The sequence below is a fragment of the Eptesicus fuscus genome, chromosome 2, assembly GCF_027574615.1.
Source record: "Eptesicus fuscus isolate TK198812 chromosome 2, DD_ASM_mEF_20220401, whole genome shotgun sequence".
Lineage (NCBI taxonomy): Eukaryota > Metazoa > Chordata > Mammalia > Chiroptera > Vespertilionidae > Eptesicus > Eptesicus fuscus.
The window spans coordinates 54,045,678-54,062,350 of NC_072474.1; the positions used below are offsets into that span (position 1 = coordinate 54,045,678).

A 16,673-nucleotide genomic window follows, 5' to 3' on the forward strand; every position below is an offset into this window, starting at 1 on the left:
CTGCCCTCTCCTGCTGGCCATCTGTGGTGGCCATCTTGTGTCCACATGGGGGCAGGATCTTTGACCACATGGGGGCAGCTATATTGTGTGTTGCAGTGATGATCAATCTGCATATTACTCTTTTATTAGATAGGATAGAGGCCTGGTACAGGGGTGGGGGCTACCTGGTTTGCCCTGAAGGGCATCCTGGATCAGGTGGGGGTTCCCTTGGGGTGTGGGGCAGCCTGAGCGAGGGGCCTGTGGTGGTTGGCAGGCCGGCCACCAAGCAGAGGCCCTGGTATCTGGAATTTATTTTCCTTCTACAATTGAAACTTAGTAGCCTGGAGCGGAGCCAAGCCTGGGGCTCCCTCTGAGGCCGGCAGCCATTTGTGTTGGGGTTATAATTGAAACTTTGTTGCCTTAAGCGGGTGAGCCCGACCAGGGTGTGCAGAAAGCTTTGCTTCCCCTGTTGCTGCCGGCAACCCTGGCCTGCTCTCTCAAGCTCCATTCTGCCACCATTTGTTTGAATTTGTTTACCTTCTGTAATTGAAACTTTGTAGCTTGAGTGGAGGCTTAGGCCTGACAAGGGCAGGCGGAAAGCTTGGCTTCCTCTGTTACCTAGGAAACCTTGCTCTCTGTGGCTGTAGCCATCTTGGTTTGGGTTAATTTGCATTCTCGCTCTGATTGGGTGGTGGGCGTGGCTTGTGGGTGTGTCAGAGGTGTGGTCAATTTGCATATTTGTCTATTATTAGATAGGATAACTATTTGTTATGCATGCTCTAAAACTATGGATCATCTGCATATACAATGAACAGCATCAAAAGTATTTATAATACAAAATTAGTAATACCTACTAAAATTTATGGTAAGTTTTTAATATACCAGAAGTGAAATCTCTAAAACACCTTTTACTAATATTGAACAAAATCAAATCCTTTTTAAAACATACAAAATTTTTAAAAATTAAAAAATAATAGGCATAGATAACTTCATAACAACATTCTTTGGCAGATATAAATTCCTAAGCAGACAATACTTAATCTAATGCAATTACCTGAATAACTTTATTTTAGTGTTAAACATATAGCTTTAAATTTCTCTGTAATTAGTGATTGCAGTTTATGCTTAAATGTCACCAATTTCAGTATAAGACTATTGTATCATCTATAAAAGGTTTGTTCTATAAAAATATAAAACAGCAGTGTAAAATTAAGACACCAAGAATTGTAAAATGACACCACTTAAGAATGATTTTAGCTGCGATTCACTTGTGATACTCTGTGACATTCACCACAGCAAAAGTCTTGTGTTAAAATGATATGAATTCATTTCGTTTTTTTCGAGCTTTGAAACTCTAGACTCGGATTACTATGATTAAAAAAGAGAATAATCTCAATGATTTTTTTAAAGTATTTGGGATAGAATATAAACTTAACTAGCAAGAGCAAATCATTTCAAAATACAGACATTAAAAATCAGCAAGTTTGTTCAAATCTTTAAAAAAAAAACACTAAATGGCAGAGGCTGAACTACAACTCTCACAATATACATGGTGTATAATATTTATCTACCTCCCTAAGGGTTAACTGAAGTGTGGGTGCTGTAAACATACCCCTGATTCATATGAAGTTCTCTAGCAGGAAAAACATGTTCCTGGGCTCCTTAACGTATTTGAAAATTCTTGCAATGAGAAGATATTATCAAAATTTGCTGGTGTTAAGTTGAAAGCAAGATGGCAAGTTACAGAGACAATGATGAAAATGACAAAGGGAACCACTGATTAGGTACTTACACGGTGCCGGGGTTACTGAAAGAGAAATAATACACACACACACACAAATGTGATAGAGTAGAGAAGACATTGATGTTCCCAGGATGATGTAAAATCGACAAAGATGAGGCCAGAAAAAGAAGAAAAGGAAAAAATGAAATAACGAAATTCAAAACAATGAATTTACATAAAGATGTTACACAAGCATCATGCGTCAAAATAACCATGTAACACAGACAAATAAAAATGAACAAATGTTAGTCAAAACTTTGTTACACTGTTATTATTGGGACAACAGTCTTATCTGCGTTTTTGTTTGTTTCCCAAAACACTGAAAAATACTTTATATATCATTGCTAATTCAAGTCTCAAGTTACTAATACCAAGAGAGAAAGATTCATTATTTTTAAAAATTTTTCTAGGTTTTTATAAATTTCATTTCAGTATGAATCCAAATTCCTACTATGTTCCTAACAAAAGGCACAGAATAAAACAATTATTAGATGTAAGATGTGAAATCAAATTGTTTTAGAATCATTTTTTAAATCAGATTAGGAGAAAAACACTTTTACATAATATAAGTAGTATATAGTAATAGCAACTGTAATCACACATAAATTATCCTGAATTAGCAATTATGCACTATTTGAAATTTTTAACTTTTTTAATGTGGTAATTTTGATGAAAAATACAGAAAGCACAGGTCAAAAATAATGGGCTGTTATTCAATCTTCATACTCTCCCCTGTCCACCACTACTACTACTCTCAATCACAAGCAAATCCCAGGGAGTTTAGAACTGAATTTCAGAAACTCCATAGTTCTGTTTTACCAACGACCTAATTTACCCAGAAAGGTATGTCTGATATTATATAGTAAAGGACCTAGATTAATAACATCTAAAGAGGGAAAATCTCAAAACATAATTCACTCACATAGCCTATTAGTTAACAGAATCATTTAAAAAATATAACCCTTGAACAATGTGAGGGTTAGGTGTGCTGACCAACCCCCCTACCCCGCTGCAGTTGAAAATCCAAATATAACTTTTGAGTCCCCCAAAATTGTGTTGTTCCCTGGTATCCTCCAGGGACTGGTTCCAGGACCCCTTTGGGTACCCAAACCCACAGGTGTTCAAGTTCCTTATATAAAATGCATGGAACAATACATGCAGTCATCCTGCATCTGTGGTTCCCAAAAATAAGGATAAGGAGAGTCGACTGTATATTTACTGAAAAAATTCTGCATGTAAGTGGATCTGTGCAGTTCATACCCATGTTGTTCAAGGGTCAACTGTATATTCATATTCCATTAAGGACAGAAAAGATAAAGTATAAACTCTAGCTTTTCTACACTGTTTAATCAATCGTTCCACAATAGAGTTTTAGTCAGAGTAACTAATAATTCATTATAAACATAGTGAGAATAACTTCCTACCAGTTTTAATACTAAGACTGTGAAAGTGCCTATATTCCCAAACATCAAAGTCAGTTTTATAAGTTCAAGAGAGGTTGAGTTTCACTGAATGGGGTGGGATGTAGGAGTAAGTTTATCTCAATAGTTTATCAATATTTATTCTTCTCTAGCCCCAGTGCAAAGCATTCCCTCCTCTGCCTTGCTGCTTTAAGTAGTAGGGAAATAGTTTTTCAAAATAGTCTCCCCTCAACAGAGTAGAATTTTAGATACATAATTAATCATTATAAAGTTTTGGGAAACAGTTGTATGTCAACATGAAGTTGGGGAGGATGTTCTATAGTATGGTGAGGAGCAGCAAATGGAGGGTTGATTGCTTTCAACATAAAGATGCCAACTTGAATATGCCAAGTATTTTCATGCATTTTAGAAAATTTGCCCAAGTGGAACAGCCCATCATACACCACAGTGCCAATGTGGCAGTCAGATGACTTAGCTTTTTGCCCTGCCTGTGCTGCCCACTTCCCCTCTGCCCTGGGCAAGCTGCAATCTACAGAAAGAAGCCTCTTTTTCCTCAACAGTGAAATGGACCGCAATTTCTCTCTCTCTCAGTATCGTTGTAAGGGCATATGTTTAACATATTTTATTTGAAGGCACTCTGAAACTATACAAATACAGGTGTGTTCTTAGGATAGATACCTCAAATGCTCATTATTAAAAAGTAATAGCAAACCCAACTGGAGTTTATGCACGTTATGTACTCATATAGCCTCAATTCACTCAATTTAGCCTGAAGTCTATAATCATTAAAAACAAGTATGAATTCAAAGTAACAGAAATAAGCCCAGTTCACAAACAGGTGATATAGAAGGTACACCAAAATTTGACTTCAAAGGAAGTAGGCTCCAATCTTAGCTCTATCACTTACAAGCTGCCAGATTTGAGAAACTTGAGTAACTTCTCAGAATTCAGTTTAAATGAGAATTAAATCACATAATGCATTTAGAAACACCTAGCACAATGCACAGTAATACCTAATAAATTAATTCATCTGAATCTGAATCTTAAATACATATTTAACCTAAATGCTTAAATTTCTTTTTCCAAGTACCATCCCCCCCCCCCACACACACACTTTAAAGTCAAACTGTTTCATTGGAATCTAGTAACTAATCAAAGTCTTTGTGCATAAGAATTTAACTTTAAATAGACAAACAAAAAAATCAGGGTTTGGGGATTTTTCACCAGCACATTGGTATGCAAAATTCTTGTGTATATAATATGAAACTATTCAGTTAGCGAGACCAAAGCCACACTGAAATATAGTTGCTCTAATAATTCAATAGTTAATTCTTGAGTATGGCTAAGATATTCCATATTTCCAATTCTACTCTCTTAGAGTAATGATAAAGAAATTTCAGCACAACTCAGAATAGTCATAACTTAACACGAAATTATTTTAAATTCTAATCTAATATGATTGTAATCTATTTTAAAGCTAGTAATCACAGGCAGTTTACTATCAATACCAACACACAATAACAAGGTTTTTTCAAGTTATACTACAGTGATTTCCAATGTCTATGCCAACTACCTGTGACATTTAATAAATTGATTATTATTTCTCTTAACTAATTTAAAAGGTGTATAGACTTTCTATCATCCAGGGACACATAACTGCACATATAGAGGTTTAAATCTTTCAGCCTTATTGTTTGAAAAATCAAAAATGTTCTTAGAGACTTTACCTGGAAAATACTTGTTTTGTTATATGAATTTGGAAATCAACTCAGTATTACATATGCCAATACTAGTGGTATATGTTTTCTGCTTTCTCCCCTATCTTTACTTTGTCTTCTAGTAGTCTAGACTGATATACATTCCATTCCCCAAAGCATTACTTTTTTTTTTTTTTTTTTTAGGCATTACACAGCAAACCCCACATATATTTTAAAACAAAAGTCAAACACTAATATTTATTACTATAAAACAATTCACCACCACATAGCAATGCAAACCAAACTCACTGAAAAGACTAAATGTGGTTATTCTAAATTATAGCTGTTTTGCAAAATTTAACTTAATTTTGCAAAAATCGGGCATTCATGCTGTTTACTCATATATAAATCACCATATTTCCTCTCCAGTAATGTAGATACTAACTTTGTCACTTGTGTTTTCTGCAAAGAGAAAAGCATTTAAAAATATTACTACCATATCATTATATGTTGTATCTCCCAAGGCCACGTTCTTCAAAATACCACATAGGAACTGTTAGGAAAAATTACAGTCTAAAGAAATTGAAATTAATAAGGACACATGAAAGACTTACCTTGAAAGCAGTGGCCATTATAATGCAAGGGCATATGGAAGGGGAAAAGGTAAATCACTTACACTACTTGATGCAAAACAGCTTATCTTCCAGTTTGGAATATAAGTCCCATTTTGCTCTAAGTAGAGTACAGAGAGTGGTAAAAAAAAAAGTAGCAGGCCAAGACCAATAATTTTTATATGTTAAAGAAAGATTAAAAATTTATTCAAGTGCCTTGTTCACTATTATTTATAAGAAACAGGAATGCTGACATCATATTATTAAGAAATATTCTGAAACTATCAACATAATCATAGATTTCATATTATTAGATAGGATGAATAACTATTTCTCAGTTATGGTACATAATTAATAGGCACTTGTTTGTACCTTATGTTTACTAATCCTATATAAAATTGGATGAGATGTCTATCAAATTGGCAAAGTAACTAATATATATATATTGATTTCAGAGAGGAAGGGAGAGGGAGAGAGAGATAGAAACATCCATGATGAGAGAGAATCATGGGTCGGCTGCCTCCTGCACGCCCCCTACTAAGGATCGAGCCCACAACCTACGCATGTGCCCTTGACCAGAATAGAACCTGGGACCCTTCGGTCTGCAGGCCAACGCTCTATTCACTGAGCCAAACCGGCTAGGGCACTAGTTACTTTAAATCACTTAAGAACTAAGACATCTTGCTTTGAGGAAAAAGATAACATGAATTGAGCTTTACAACCTTCTAAACTCTTAAATTTTTGATTATTGGTATATCTTATCTTTTAAATAAAAAGAAAGTAACAATTCTCAACTTTGAAAATGTTTTGTTGCAAATCTCTTGTAACATTATAAAAATATGGGAAATTTAATAATCACATAATTAGTAAAATGTCTGACAGTAATTTAAAAAACAAACAAACTGTTTGGCACCTGATGCAGGAAATGCATTGATCAATATCACAAAACACCTACCCTTCAAAATGACACATCACGGACAAGTGTGTGATTTATTTTTTATTTCTTTAATCTTACATGTAGTAAGAGAAAGGGCGCTGCAAATTTGTTTTAGAATTTCAGACACCACATTTGTTTTCAGAATAATCAAATTTTCATTGCCCTAACATCTGGACAACATTTGAAATCAAGCTATTTTTAAATACACCCATTTGCCAATGATGCCTGTTAAAGATGCAAAATGCATAATGATCCCTTTTCTCCTGAATGTTGCACAGTGCTGGATACCAGGCCTGTGCTCAATAATCACATGGCGATGGACTAAGAAGCCACCATAAAGGTCCTATAACTATACCACTGCCTACAGTTTCAGTTTGAAAATAATACGCTTTCAATCATTTCAAGTTTGATCATCAAAGCTATACTTATAAACCACAAAATTTAAAGCTTGGTATTTTCATATACTTTAAAGGTAGTACTTTTCCATAACCTCAATTTGCTTTTAACTCTACAATTTTCCATTAGGAAGACTTTCATTTAAAATTTCAAGATGTGTTAATAAGGAGAAAAGATTTTAGTTCAAACAGTTCCTTCAATGGACTTTTTCCTAGTGAACCTGGAATTTAATAAACGTAGTAAATTTCTGCTTTTAGTTTTCTGAGGGGCTAGCATTTGAAAGGCGGCATCTGTCTTTTCAGAATATGTACTTTGATGACTCTAAAATCTAGTCTTAAATCAAACAGAAAAAACAGACAACCAAACACACCTCAACACTACATACTATTCTTCTTCCTCACATGAAAGAATGACATTCTTAGAAGGACACTAATTTTCTGCAATATATACATTAAAACTTTAAAAAGCCACCCACAACCACAGAACCACATGCAGGGCCCGGTAGCTGTTCCTTCAGACCTCCTCCTGCTCTTTCAGCAGCAGCCTGGAACCCTGCCACATCTTTCTCAAAGCCCCACTGTTGCCATGGTGGCAGTGCTACCCAAAGCACAGTCCCTTCATTACATGAATTACCATTCGGAAGGGATTATCTCAGAAAGAACCTATCTACACAATTATTTTAATTATATTTTCCTGGGAACTGGCATTGGTAAAACCAATCAGGCATGCAGATTATTTCCCTCTGTTTTCCTTTTTAAAGTAAATTTTTGCCACAATAAATCTGATCAAATAAATTACTGGCTTAAAGTATGATCAATGAATTCAAAGAATAAAATGACCATCTATAAATAAAGACTGTTGAAAACAAACTTCAAAAGGGAAAATTTGTAAGAAATAGATTTTCAAAAACATCTAACATTATATATTTAGCGCCTATTAATTTAAATCCATTCATTTTAGAAAAATCTTTACAATTAAAGTATCTCCTAATTTGCTTCTTAAGTTTTACATGCATCCCTGGACATTATTGTTTTGTCATTACTGTTTGCTTTTAAAGACTAAATTCTAGCATGAGCTTACCTGAAAAGAACAATGCTTGCATTTTAACCTAAGCTAATGAATGCATCAGGCACAGACATGAGTCAAAACTTTGATTTCTATCTTTGTAAGACTTAATTCCTAGAAAAAAAAGCTTCTTACAAACTCCTCATTTCCTCTCTACTTAGGGTATGATACATAAGCTGATAAACTGATAGAACTGCAACCACTGTTTAAACTTTTGGTGACTAATAAAGGAGTGGAAATTTTGAGGAAGAAAGATATAAGATTTGCCTTGCATTATAAGTGCCAGCTGCTCAATGCTGTGCCAGGACTTGGACAAAAAGAGTTACAGCATATGTTACATGGTTCATAACATGTCAAAATGCATAATTAGGTTTTGATTAACCTATCATTGCCTTGCAGAAAGTGCAGTATGTATATAATATAAAGCTACATGCTAACGAAGCAAATAAAACCTCATCTCCCTTCTTTCAAAGAACAGCTGATTTTGAGGGGATTTAGATTGTTGCCTGAAAGAAGAGTTTTGATAAGAGCAGAAAGCACCCTTGGCCACCTACCCATTTTGCTGTTTACTGTCACCCTGGGATCCTCTTCTCTGTCCCTCTGCTAGCTCCTGAGCAGTCTCGGAACACACGCTGGTGACTGTGGGCTGCCGTGGGACATTAACTGCAGGTTTACCAGCGCTCAGTGCAGGTGAACGCTGGTCAGCACTAAGATTGGCATTAGCATGCAGTCCAGATGCAGCGAATGGGGGAGAAGTGACAGCAGCCACGGGTGGAGGGGAAGCATGTGATGAAGTGGTGGCATGGGCTGGGGTGAAGGCAGACGATGGTGATGGGATGGATGTGACTTTTGGTGAAGACACAGAACCAAAGGGCCGTGGTGCCTTATTGTAGGCCATGTTGGTTGTGGAAGTGACTTTGGACACAGCAGGAGATGTAATGGGCACAGGTTTAACTACTTCTTTAGGTTCTCCCTATGTAAAATAAAAATAAACATATACAAAAACACACCAGATACATGCAAACCAGATTCTCTTAAAAGAACAAAGCTTGTTTTTAAAAAAGACAAACACAATCATGTTAGCAGCTCAAACTTTACAGGTTTCCAGATAAAAACAATTAAGTTGATATAGCATAACATGCATGCTAACTGCTCCCAACATGCATAACACAGATGCACACACTGAGTACATTTTTTAAAATAAAAATGAAAGGAGTTTCAAAATATTTAGAAAATGGAGCAGGAAAGCTATCAAAAAGCCTAAAGGCCATCATAAGTGTCAATTTAGACATATTCCAAAGGAAAAATTTTCAAATTCCTCACAATGAATAATACATTGCTAACCAAAATGTTTATTTTAAAATATCCAGAGTCTCAATTATAATTCCATATTTCAAACACATTTAATTAACTCTCCAGAGTACAACCATTTGATTCATGCAGAAGCAGCAGCATATTTCTAACCCTAGAAGTAAAACAAAAGGAATAGGACTATTTTCAACTAACTCAGAAATGTGCACATTCTAGTTAATTATTTTGAATTAAGAAATTGCTTTTTAAAAATCAACATAAAAACAAACAAGTGAACAAACAAAATCAATCCTTTTCTTGTCCTGCAATCCACCAGTTTCTCTCTCTGGAATGTTTTGAGATATCATTCAGGGAATAAAAAGGAATAAAATTCTTTTCCTTTTCCAAAAAAAAAAAATGTTTAATAGTTACATGAGGAAAAAAAATGATCTTAGATGTTTCTTCACTGCTATCAGCTAAAGAAAAAATAACTAGTAAGAAAGATCAATTCTTTCTAAAATTAACAGAATTTGTGCTTACAAATCCCTATTCCAAAGCAAGTATAAAGTTTAAAAAAAAAATTAAAGACATCCCTACTCATCCTACCATCCTGAAAAAAAAAAAAAACAATAAAAATTTTTAAAAGCATACAATGGCAACTCTATTTACTTAATTTTAAGAAAGCAAAGGTAATCTAAAAAAATCTTATAAAAATTATAAATCTAACTGATGGGTAAAAGTAGCTTGTTACCTCAGTAAATCAATACAATAAGTATTTGATAGTAAGGTAAAAGTAAAATTAAAGAGAAATCCCCAAACAGCATAAAGCAGATGTATACGAATAATGGTTTGGAACAATTGGAGGATATAGATGAGAGGAAAAAAAGGCATTTGCCAGTAACCTAATGCAAGAATACTCAGCATATGTAACTTAAAACTTATTAATAGTATGAATAAAATAAGGTTAAAGACTTATGATATTAATTTTTAGTAAACACTTATTATCTTTAGAATATATGAATAAAAACTGGCAAGTTAAAAGTAATGTAAAAATTTTGTATATAAGTTATTAAAAATACATGATACTGGAAAAATGTTTTAAAATATAAGTATAATTAGAAAGATGGTAATTCTGTATGTGTTGACTTCCATTTTCCCGTCATCTTTAAAGGAAAAGAACTGTAAGGAAAACTGTATTGAAACTGTACATTGTCAGTATGGCCTGAGAAAGGAATGGAAATTATAGTAGCTCAGGAGGGACTATCAAAATGGTACCTTAATGACAGTAGGTTAGAAACACACCTTTTGAACAGGTACTGGTTCCGGCCTGGATGTAGCAGATGCTCTGGGGGGAAAAAGGAGAGAAAAAATAAAAAACATGAACTTTTACAAACTTATTAATGGAATTTATATGATATACCTTAATTACTAAATCATCAAAATTTACAGTTTTATAACTCATTATTTTTGACTATTCACAATCTACTAGTTTACGGAAGTCAAATGCTGCAAGATCCAAAAATACCCCTACATTCATTTGTTCTCTACACACTCAAATGAGGAAAGACAAACACCAATCATGTTTACTACTGCACTCAAGTTTAATCTTTAAAGGGCAAGGATAATAAACGTGACTTTTTTATTCCTTGAGTGGCTCCTGAAACATCATCTGAATCATCTCCAATAGTATCTGCCTTTTCCCCTCACATCCATGAAACCATCCATAGGATACTGGCCTCTTTGTGAAGATACTGAATAAGCTCAGGTTGAACTGAGTCACCAAATGAATATTTATTTTGCATTCAGATTCTCATTTGCTTATGCAAGTTTACTCGTTATGTTGATGCTAAACTGTAAATTCTTCCTTTAAGCTATAATTTCAGCAAAGGTGATGACCATGTACCATTTGTTTCTATCAGTACTGTGCCTGCCATGAAAGAATAATGAGTGTTAAAAAGAGAGAGCAAGAAAGCAGGACAAAAACCCATGTACACTATAGACTTGACTATTTCTAAATCCAAATTAATTATTTTTAATATATGCTTTTTGTATTATTACAGTTCCTGTGGTTAGTGTGGATTAATAGTAGCAATAATTGATTTATAGGAATTATCTCATACAATCATAAAAAAATAACCAAGAGGAAACTGTCATTATCCTGACATTTTAGATGAGGGACTTCAAGGTTAGAGTGAATAAATTACTTATTAGGATGGAGCTGAGGCCACCAGTTCTTATATATTACAATACACTGGCTAGAGTCAAGGAAAGTAACTAAATGACTGGGAAAGCTTCTAGTGATTTAAAGGCTATTTACCCAGCATTAAGGTACATGTTATGTTCAATAAGCAGTTGGGCTCTTCTTACATCACACAAGCCTGAGGACAAGCCATGAAGTGCAAAATTCAAGAAAAGTAACTATAGTAAGTAAATGAGTGATCATTTTAAACTACAAACTACGAGATTGTTTTACTTATAGAGAAAGAAGATGCCAGTGAAGGATATTTGGTCTCTATGAGCATAACCTAGTAACGAACTCCAAACATTTTAGCAGCAACTGATTTTTCCAATATCTAATTTGGTTAGCTAGGGCAAGCACTGACTGAATAATTGGCTAACCTAAGGAGAGGCCAGAATAGATGCTAACACTTGGTTACGGTTATATAGAATTATATACAATTGCATAACTTTCCATGTGTACTCTCAGGCAGACTTTCCATTCATACTCTCAAGTTTCTCTTTTAGCTCATAGGGTCATTATAACAAGCAAAGGAAACAAGTTCAGTACAGAACAATGGAATCTTCCTTTCACCGAAATTTCACAATAGGCTGCAAATCACAAAGGATCTATATTAAAAACACCCAAGGCATTACTGACAGTTTGCTGTAATAGAGAAGATGGCATCCCATTTTTACTTCTGGACACTTAAACTCTTCTAGCAACATAAAAACTATGAAAAAGAACATGTTTACAAATAGAATAAAATGCACAGATCTATATATATATATGAAAACCAAAACCTTATTTTTTTCCAGATGTTTCTTCTTTAAAAAAAAAAATGTTTGATTTCAGAGAGGAAGGGAGAGGGAGAGATAGAAATATCAATGATGAGAAATACTCATTGATTGGCTGCCTCCTGTATTCCCCGTACTGGGAATCAAGCCCACAACCTAGGCATGTGCCCTGACCAGAAATCGAACTGTTTTCCGGGGTTCGTAGGTCCACGTTCAACCATTGACCCATGCTGGCTGGACCAGATGTTTCTTCTTATTTAAACAGTGTTAGCAACAACAGCAAAAGCCACATAATGGTTAGTTTTCATTAATTTTTTTGAAAAAGCATACAATAAGTCCTGATATACTTTATGCCTTGAAAGTTCCACAAAAATACTGTTTGAAATTTTAAATTCACAAAAAATTTATAAATCAGAGGCTTAAATCTCTTTTCCCTTCTTGCCTTCTAATAAGGTTTTACTAGTGTAGTGACATGAACTAAGACAAGTAATCAGAGAAAAGAAGGGCAACATGCCCTGAAAACCCCAGGATTGAGTCCATCACACATTAAAAACACAACCGTTTAATAGAAAAAACATAAACTGACTTACAATTAAATGTCAAATAAAATGGTTGACACCCGATGCAATAAAAATTAGTTCTGTTGGTTTAAATTTTTAAATAACCACAAAATTAGTCATAGAATCATTGAAACCTGGAAGGTTCTTTAGTGCTACTTTATCACATGCCAATCAGGTACTCATCTGACTTCAGCTTGAATGTTTGCAGGAGCTCACAATTTAAGCCATGTATTTTCTGAACACTTCTGTTTAACCTGGCCTTCATTTTTGTGTGTTGTTTTGCTTCTTGGAGTAAACAGAATAAGTCAATCTGTCCACATTAAAAATATTTGGAAAAACATTTTTTTAAAATGTATTTTATTGATTTTTTTACAGAGAGGAAGGGAGAGGGATAGAGAGTTAGAAACATTGATCAGCTACCTCCTGCACATCCCCTACTGGGGGATGTGCCCGCAACCAAAGTACATCCCCTTGACCAGAATCGAACCTGGGACCCTTCAGTCCACAGGCTGACGCTCTATCCACTGAGCCAAAATGGTTCGAGTTGGAAAAACATTTTGACACGCAGATTATGTACATAAAATCTATAACACACATTAATTATATTTTAAAAGATTAGTCGCTACAAAAATCTTATAAATGTATTTACATACTCTTATGACACAAACTATTGTGGTTAAGGAAATTAAGAATATAGGACAAGTGAAATCTGCAAAATTAGTATTTTTTTAAAAAACTTTACTAATGGAGCTCCAGTGGCACAATCGGTTAGCGCGCGGTACTTATAAAAAACTTTACTAATTATCACAGAATAAAAAAATAAAAAGATTTTTACTTTCAAATATGTAAAGACTAGAGGCCCGACGCACAAAATTCATGCAAGAGTAGACCTTCCTTCCCCTGGGGCTGCCGGCACCAGTTTCCCTCTGGCACCCAGGACCCAGGCTTCCCTCACAGCCCCAGCTTCATCTAGATGGGCGTCCAGTCTAATTAGCATATTACACTTCTATTATTATAGATTGGTTTTAATGTTAATACACAATGCTTGTGCGAATAACGCTAAAAGTTGCTGGAAGAAGTATGTATCTTACGGTTCTTTTTGAAAAGTAATTTGGCATTTATTTACAAAAAAAACTCATGACTTTTGATATAATAATCAACTTCTGGGAACCTATCATAAGGAAATAATCTGAAATATGGAAAATACTTATGTATAAAAATATTTGATCCTACAATGCAACTTTTAAGAGTGAAAAATTGAAAACAACTGATTACACAATGAGAAAATGGTTAACTTAATAAAAACACACGATGAATCAGTATGCAATGACTAAAGTCATTCTCAGAAAGAATTCTGAATTATGATAACATGGCTTTCTTTATAATGTCAAGTGAAAAAAGGAAGATACAGCACATACAGCATGAATAGTGCATGGGGAAAAGGGGATGGAAACACATCAACATTTTAATAGAGGCTCCCTTTGAATAATATTTGTTTTTTTCTCTTTTGTGTGTGTTTTCCATATTTTATACAATACACATGTGCTACTTTTTATAAGTAAGACTATTTCTCTAAGCATGCTTAGCAGAAAACTACTTTCCAAAACACAAAATAAACAAAAAGTTTCTGTTTTCAAAGATGTTTGGAAAACTTGAAGTTAAAGTTACAAAAGCATCTAAGCAACATGACTTCTCAGAGCCTTTAAATGCCTACAGAAGAAAATACTGTGGATTTTTGTCCATACCCATTTGAAGTATGGAATGCTTATTTATTTAGAATACTCATTCAAGAAACCCTTTACAAGAATGAAGTTAGGAAGTTAAAAAAAAAAAAACTCTCTAGGAAATGTTAGTTAAGAGAAAATAAATCTATGTAAGTCTGAACTGTTTACTCAGGTCTTCTAGAAGGGGATAAAATTAAGGGAAAGAAATATTACAACCCATAAAATCCTAGAACATCATTCTTATCCAACTAGTACTTTCTCAAACTTTAATAAGATACCCAAACACTGTGTGCATAATTTAATCAATGTTTAAGAAGGAAAGTCCCATTTCCTTCATCAAACTAAAATATATACTTTCTATAGTCCCTGAGAAAATTGTAATGTATGAATAAAGAAAACTATTTCTCAAAATTAAAATTTTTATAGTTGTCTTTCTAGAAAAATATATTGAGCATCTGCTCCTTTACTTAAATGTCATAGATTACTTAAAAGCAAACACTTTTTGTGACCTGATTTTATAATAATTTTGCCAATTCAACACCAACAGGAATCTCCAATTTGGGGTGCAGTGAAGAATGAAATTTTACTCAGTGCAAAACAGCTCAATTGTGATATAGCATGGTTGTGGCTATGATGCCCCTCTCTGGCTAGACAACTCTGCTCTGCTCCTCACAAGTCTGCTTTATTGTGCACTGGTCTGCTCCACTTTGCTCTGGTCTGCTCCATTCTGTGCCAGTCTACTCTTGCCTGTACTGGTCTGCTCTGCTCTGTTCCAGCGGGACATGTTTGGTGTTTCAGCTCCAGCCTGGGAAACACAGTCTTCGGTGGAAAGGGAAAGTGCACTCTCAAACCCAGAGGGGCACTGACTTAACATAGACAGAAGTCCCCACCCCTGGTCCCTGCTTGGTCTGTCATTGTGCAAATGAGGACTTCAAATCCTTGCCATTTAATTGGTCCAAAAGGCACTGTCCTGATTGGTCATAATGTAGCCACTCTCATTGGCTAGCGAAGATGCTGATGGGGGACATAGCTAAGCAGCTCTGACTGGATGGGGAAAGCCTCAGTCCTATTAGTTGAAATAGGATCCTAGGAACTCCTTTATAAGGACTGGCTCAGATGGCAGAAACACAGTGCAGGCAGGCAGTTTAGTGCAGAGGCAAGTACTAGTAGTTCAATGCAGACTTCTCTCTGAAGTGCAGTTTGTATGAGAGGCCTCTGTGTAGAAATGGCTGCTAAGTTCTCTGTGTTTTTTTAAATTTGAGCCCAGTTAGCCACGAGGAGCCCTTCTTAGTAGTTGTCTTCTTTCTTAGGGTCCACATTTAATAAAGACTTTTAAATAAATAAAGTTTGAAAACTAAGGTATAATTGTTAAAAAGTATTCCTACATTTTTCTCCTCAAATCCTGGGAAATATGTAATGGGATAATATATCTTCCTTTCAACCACAGTGATCATCACAAGTCACTTTTGTGTAGTGTGTGTTTCAAACCAGCAGAGATCCTGGCCATGGCTTAGTGCCATGCACTCAACAATTTGCTCATTGTTCTCTCTTCCTTAGTGTGAAGCCACTGTACAGGAGTAAGCCATAATGGTGAGAGACTACTGCCTTGGCTCAGGACTATCCTCAGCTCATGGAATTCAAAGAACAAAGACGTCACTGTGGCTAGAACAATCTATTTTGAAAGTTGACTGATTTTTATAAGAATGGTATCCAAAATAAAAATCCCTGATACATTACAACCAGTTTCAGAACTTCTGGCTGAACAGTGAAAGGAGTTCTAAGTTATAAAAGATCATATTAAAAACCAGAATTGTGATGCCCTGTTTAGAATAATGTATAGGAAAAATGATGCCATAAATAAGCAATAGTTCTATCAAGGACAAGATTCAAAGGAACCGAACACCCAATGAATGGTTTTATATTTAAGTTATATTTTTCATGAATAAATGCATTTTAATACTGCTTTATAAAATAACATGTTTAAGTTAATAACGCAGCCAATGAATGGCCACATTAGTCTTTAAGAATGAGGAATTAAGCAACAAAACTAGACTGATAAAGGTTATTCACATTACTCATTATGTCTTCGTAACTCCTTCAACCATATCTAATATACTTAACTCATAACAATTGTACAGAAAAGAGGAGGATTTTTGTTCATCTTCTGTGAGATGAGCTCTATCTAAGTTTCCCAC

The 16,673-nt window shown here is 34.8% G+C and overlaps 1 protein-coding gene across 6 annotated transcripts in view; it reads right to left on the minus strand.

The window, feature by feature from the left end:
* PDLIM5 (PDZ and LIM domain 5) overlaps positions 1–16,673 on the minus strand; it is a 219,030-nt gene that overhangs the window by 77,612 nt on the left and 124,745 nt on the right. For 3 of the 6 annotated variants that reach the window (XM_028148231.2, XM_028148229.2, XM_054727322.1), the window contains exons 4-5: positions 10,482–10,524; positions 8,444–8,862 (exon numbers count right to left, since the gene is read on the minus strand). In XM_028148231.2, coding sequence (XP_028004032.2) covers positions 8,444–8,862; positions 10,482–10,524 — 462 coding nt within the window. Of the gene's footprint in view, positions 1–1,771; positions 1,787–5,325; positions 5,343–8,443; positions 8,863–10,481; positions 10,525–16,673 lie in introns of all 6 variants that reach the window. The other 3 variants (XM_028148233.2, XM_028148236.2, XM_054727304.1) reach the window with 2 other exon arrangements.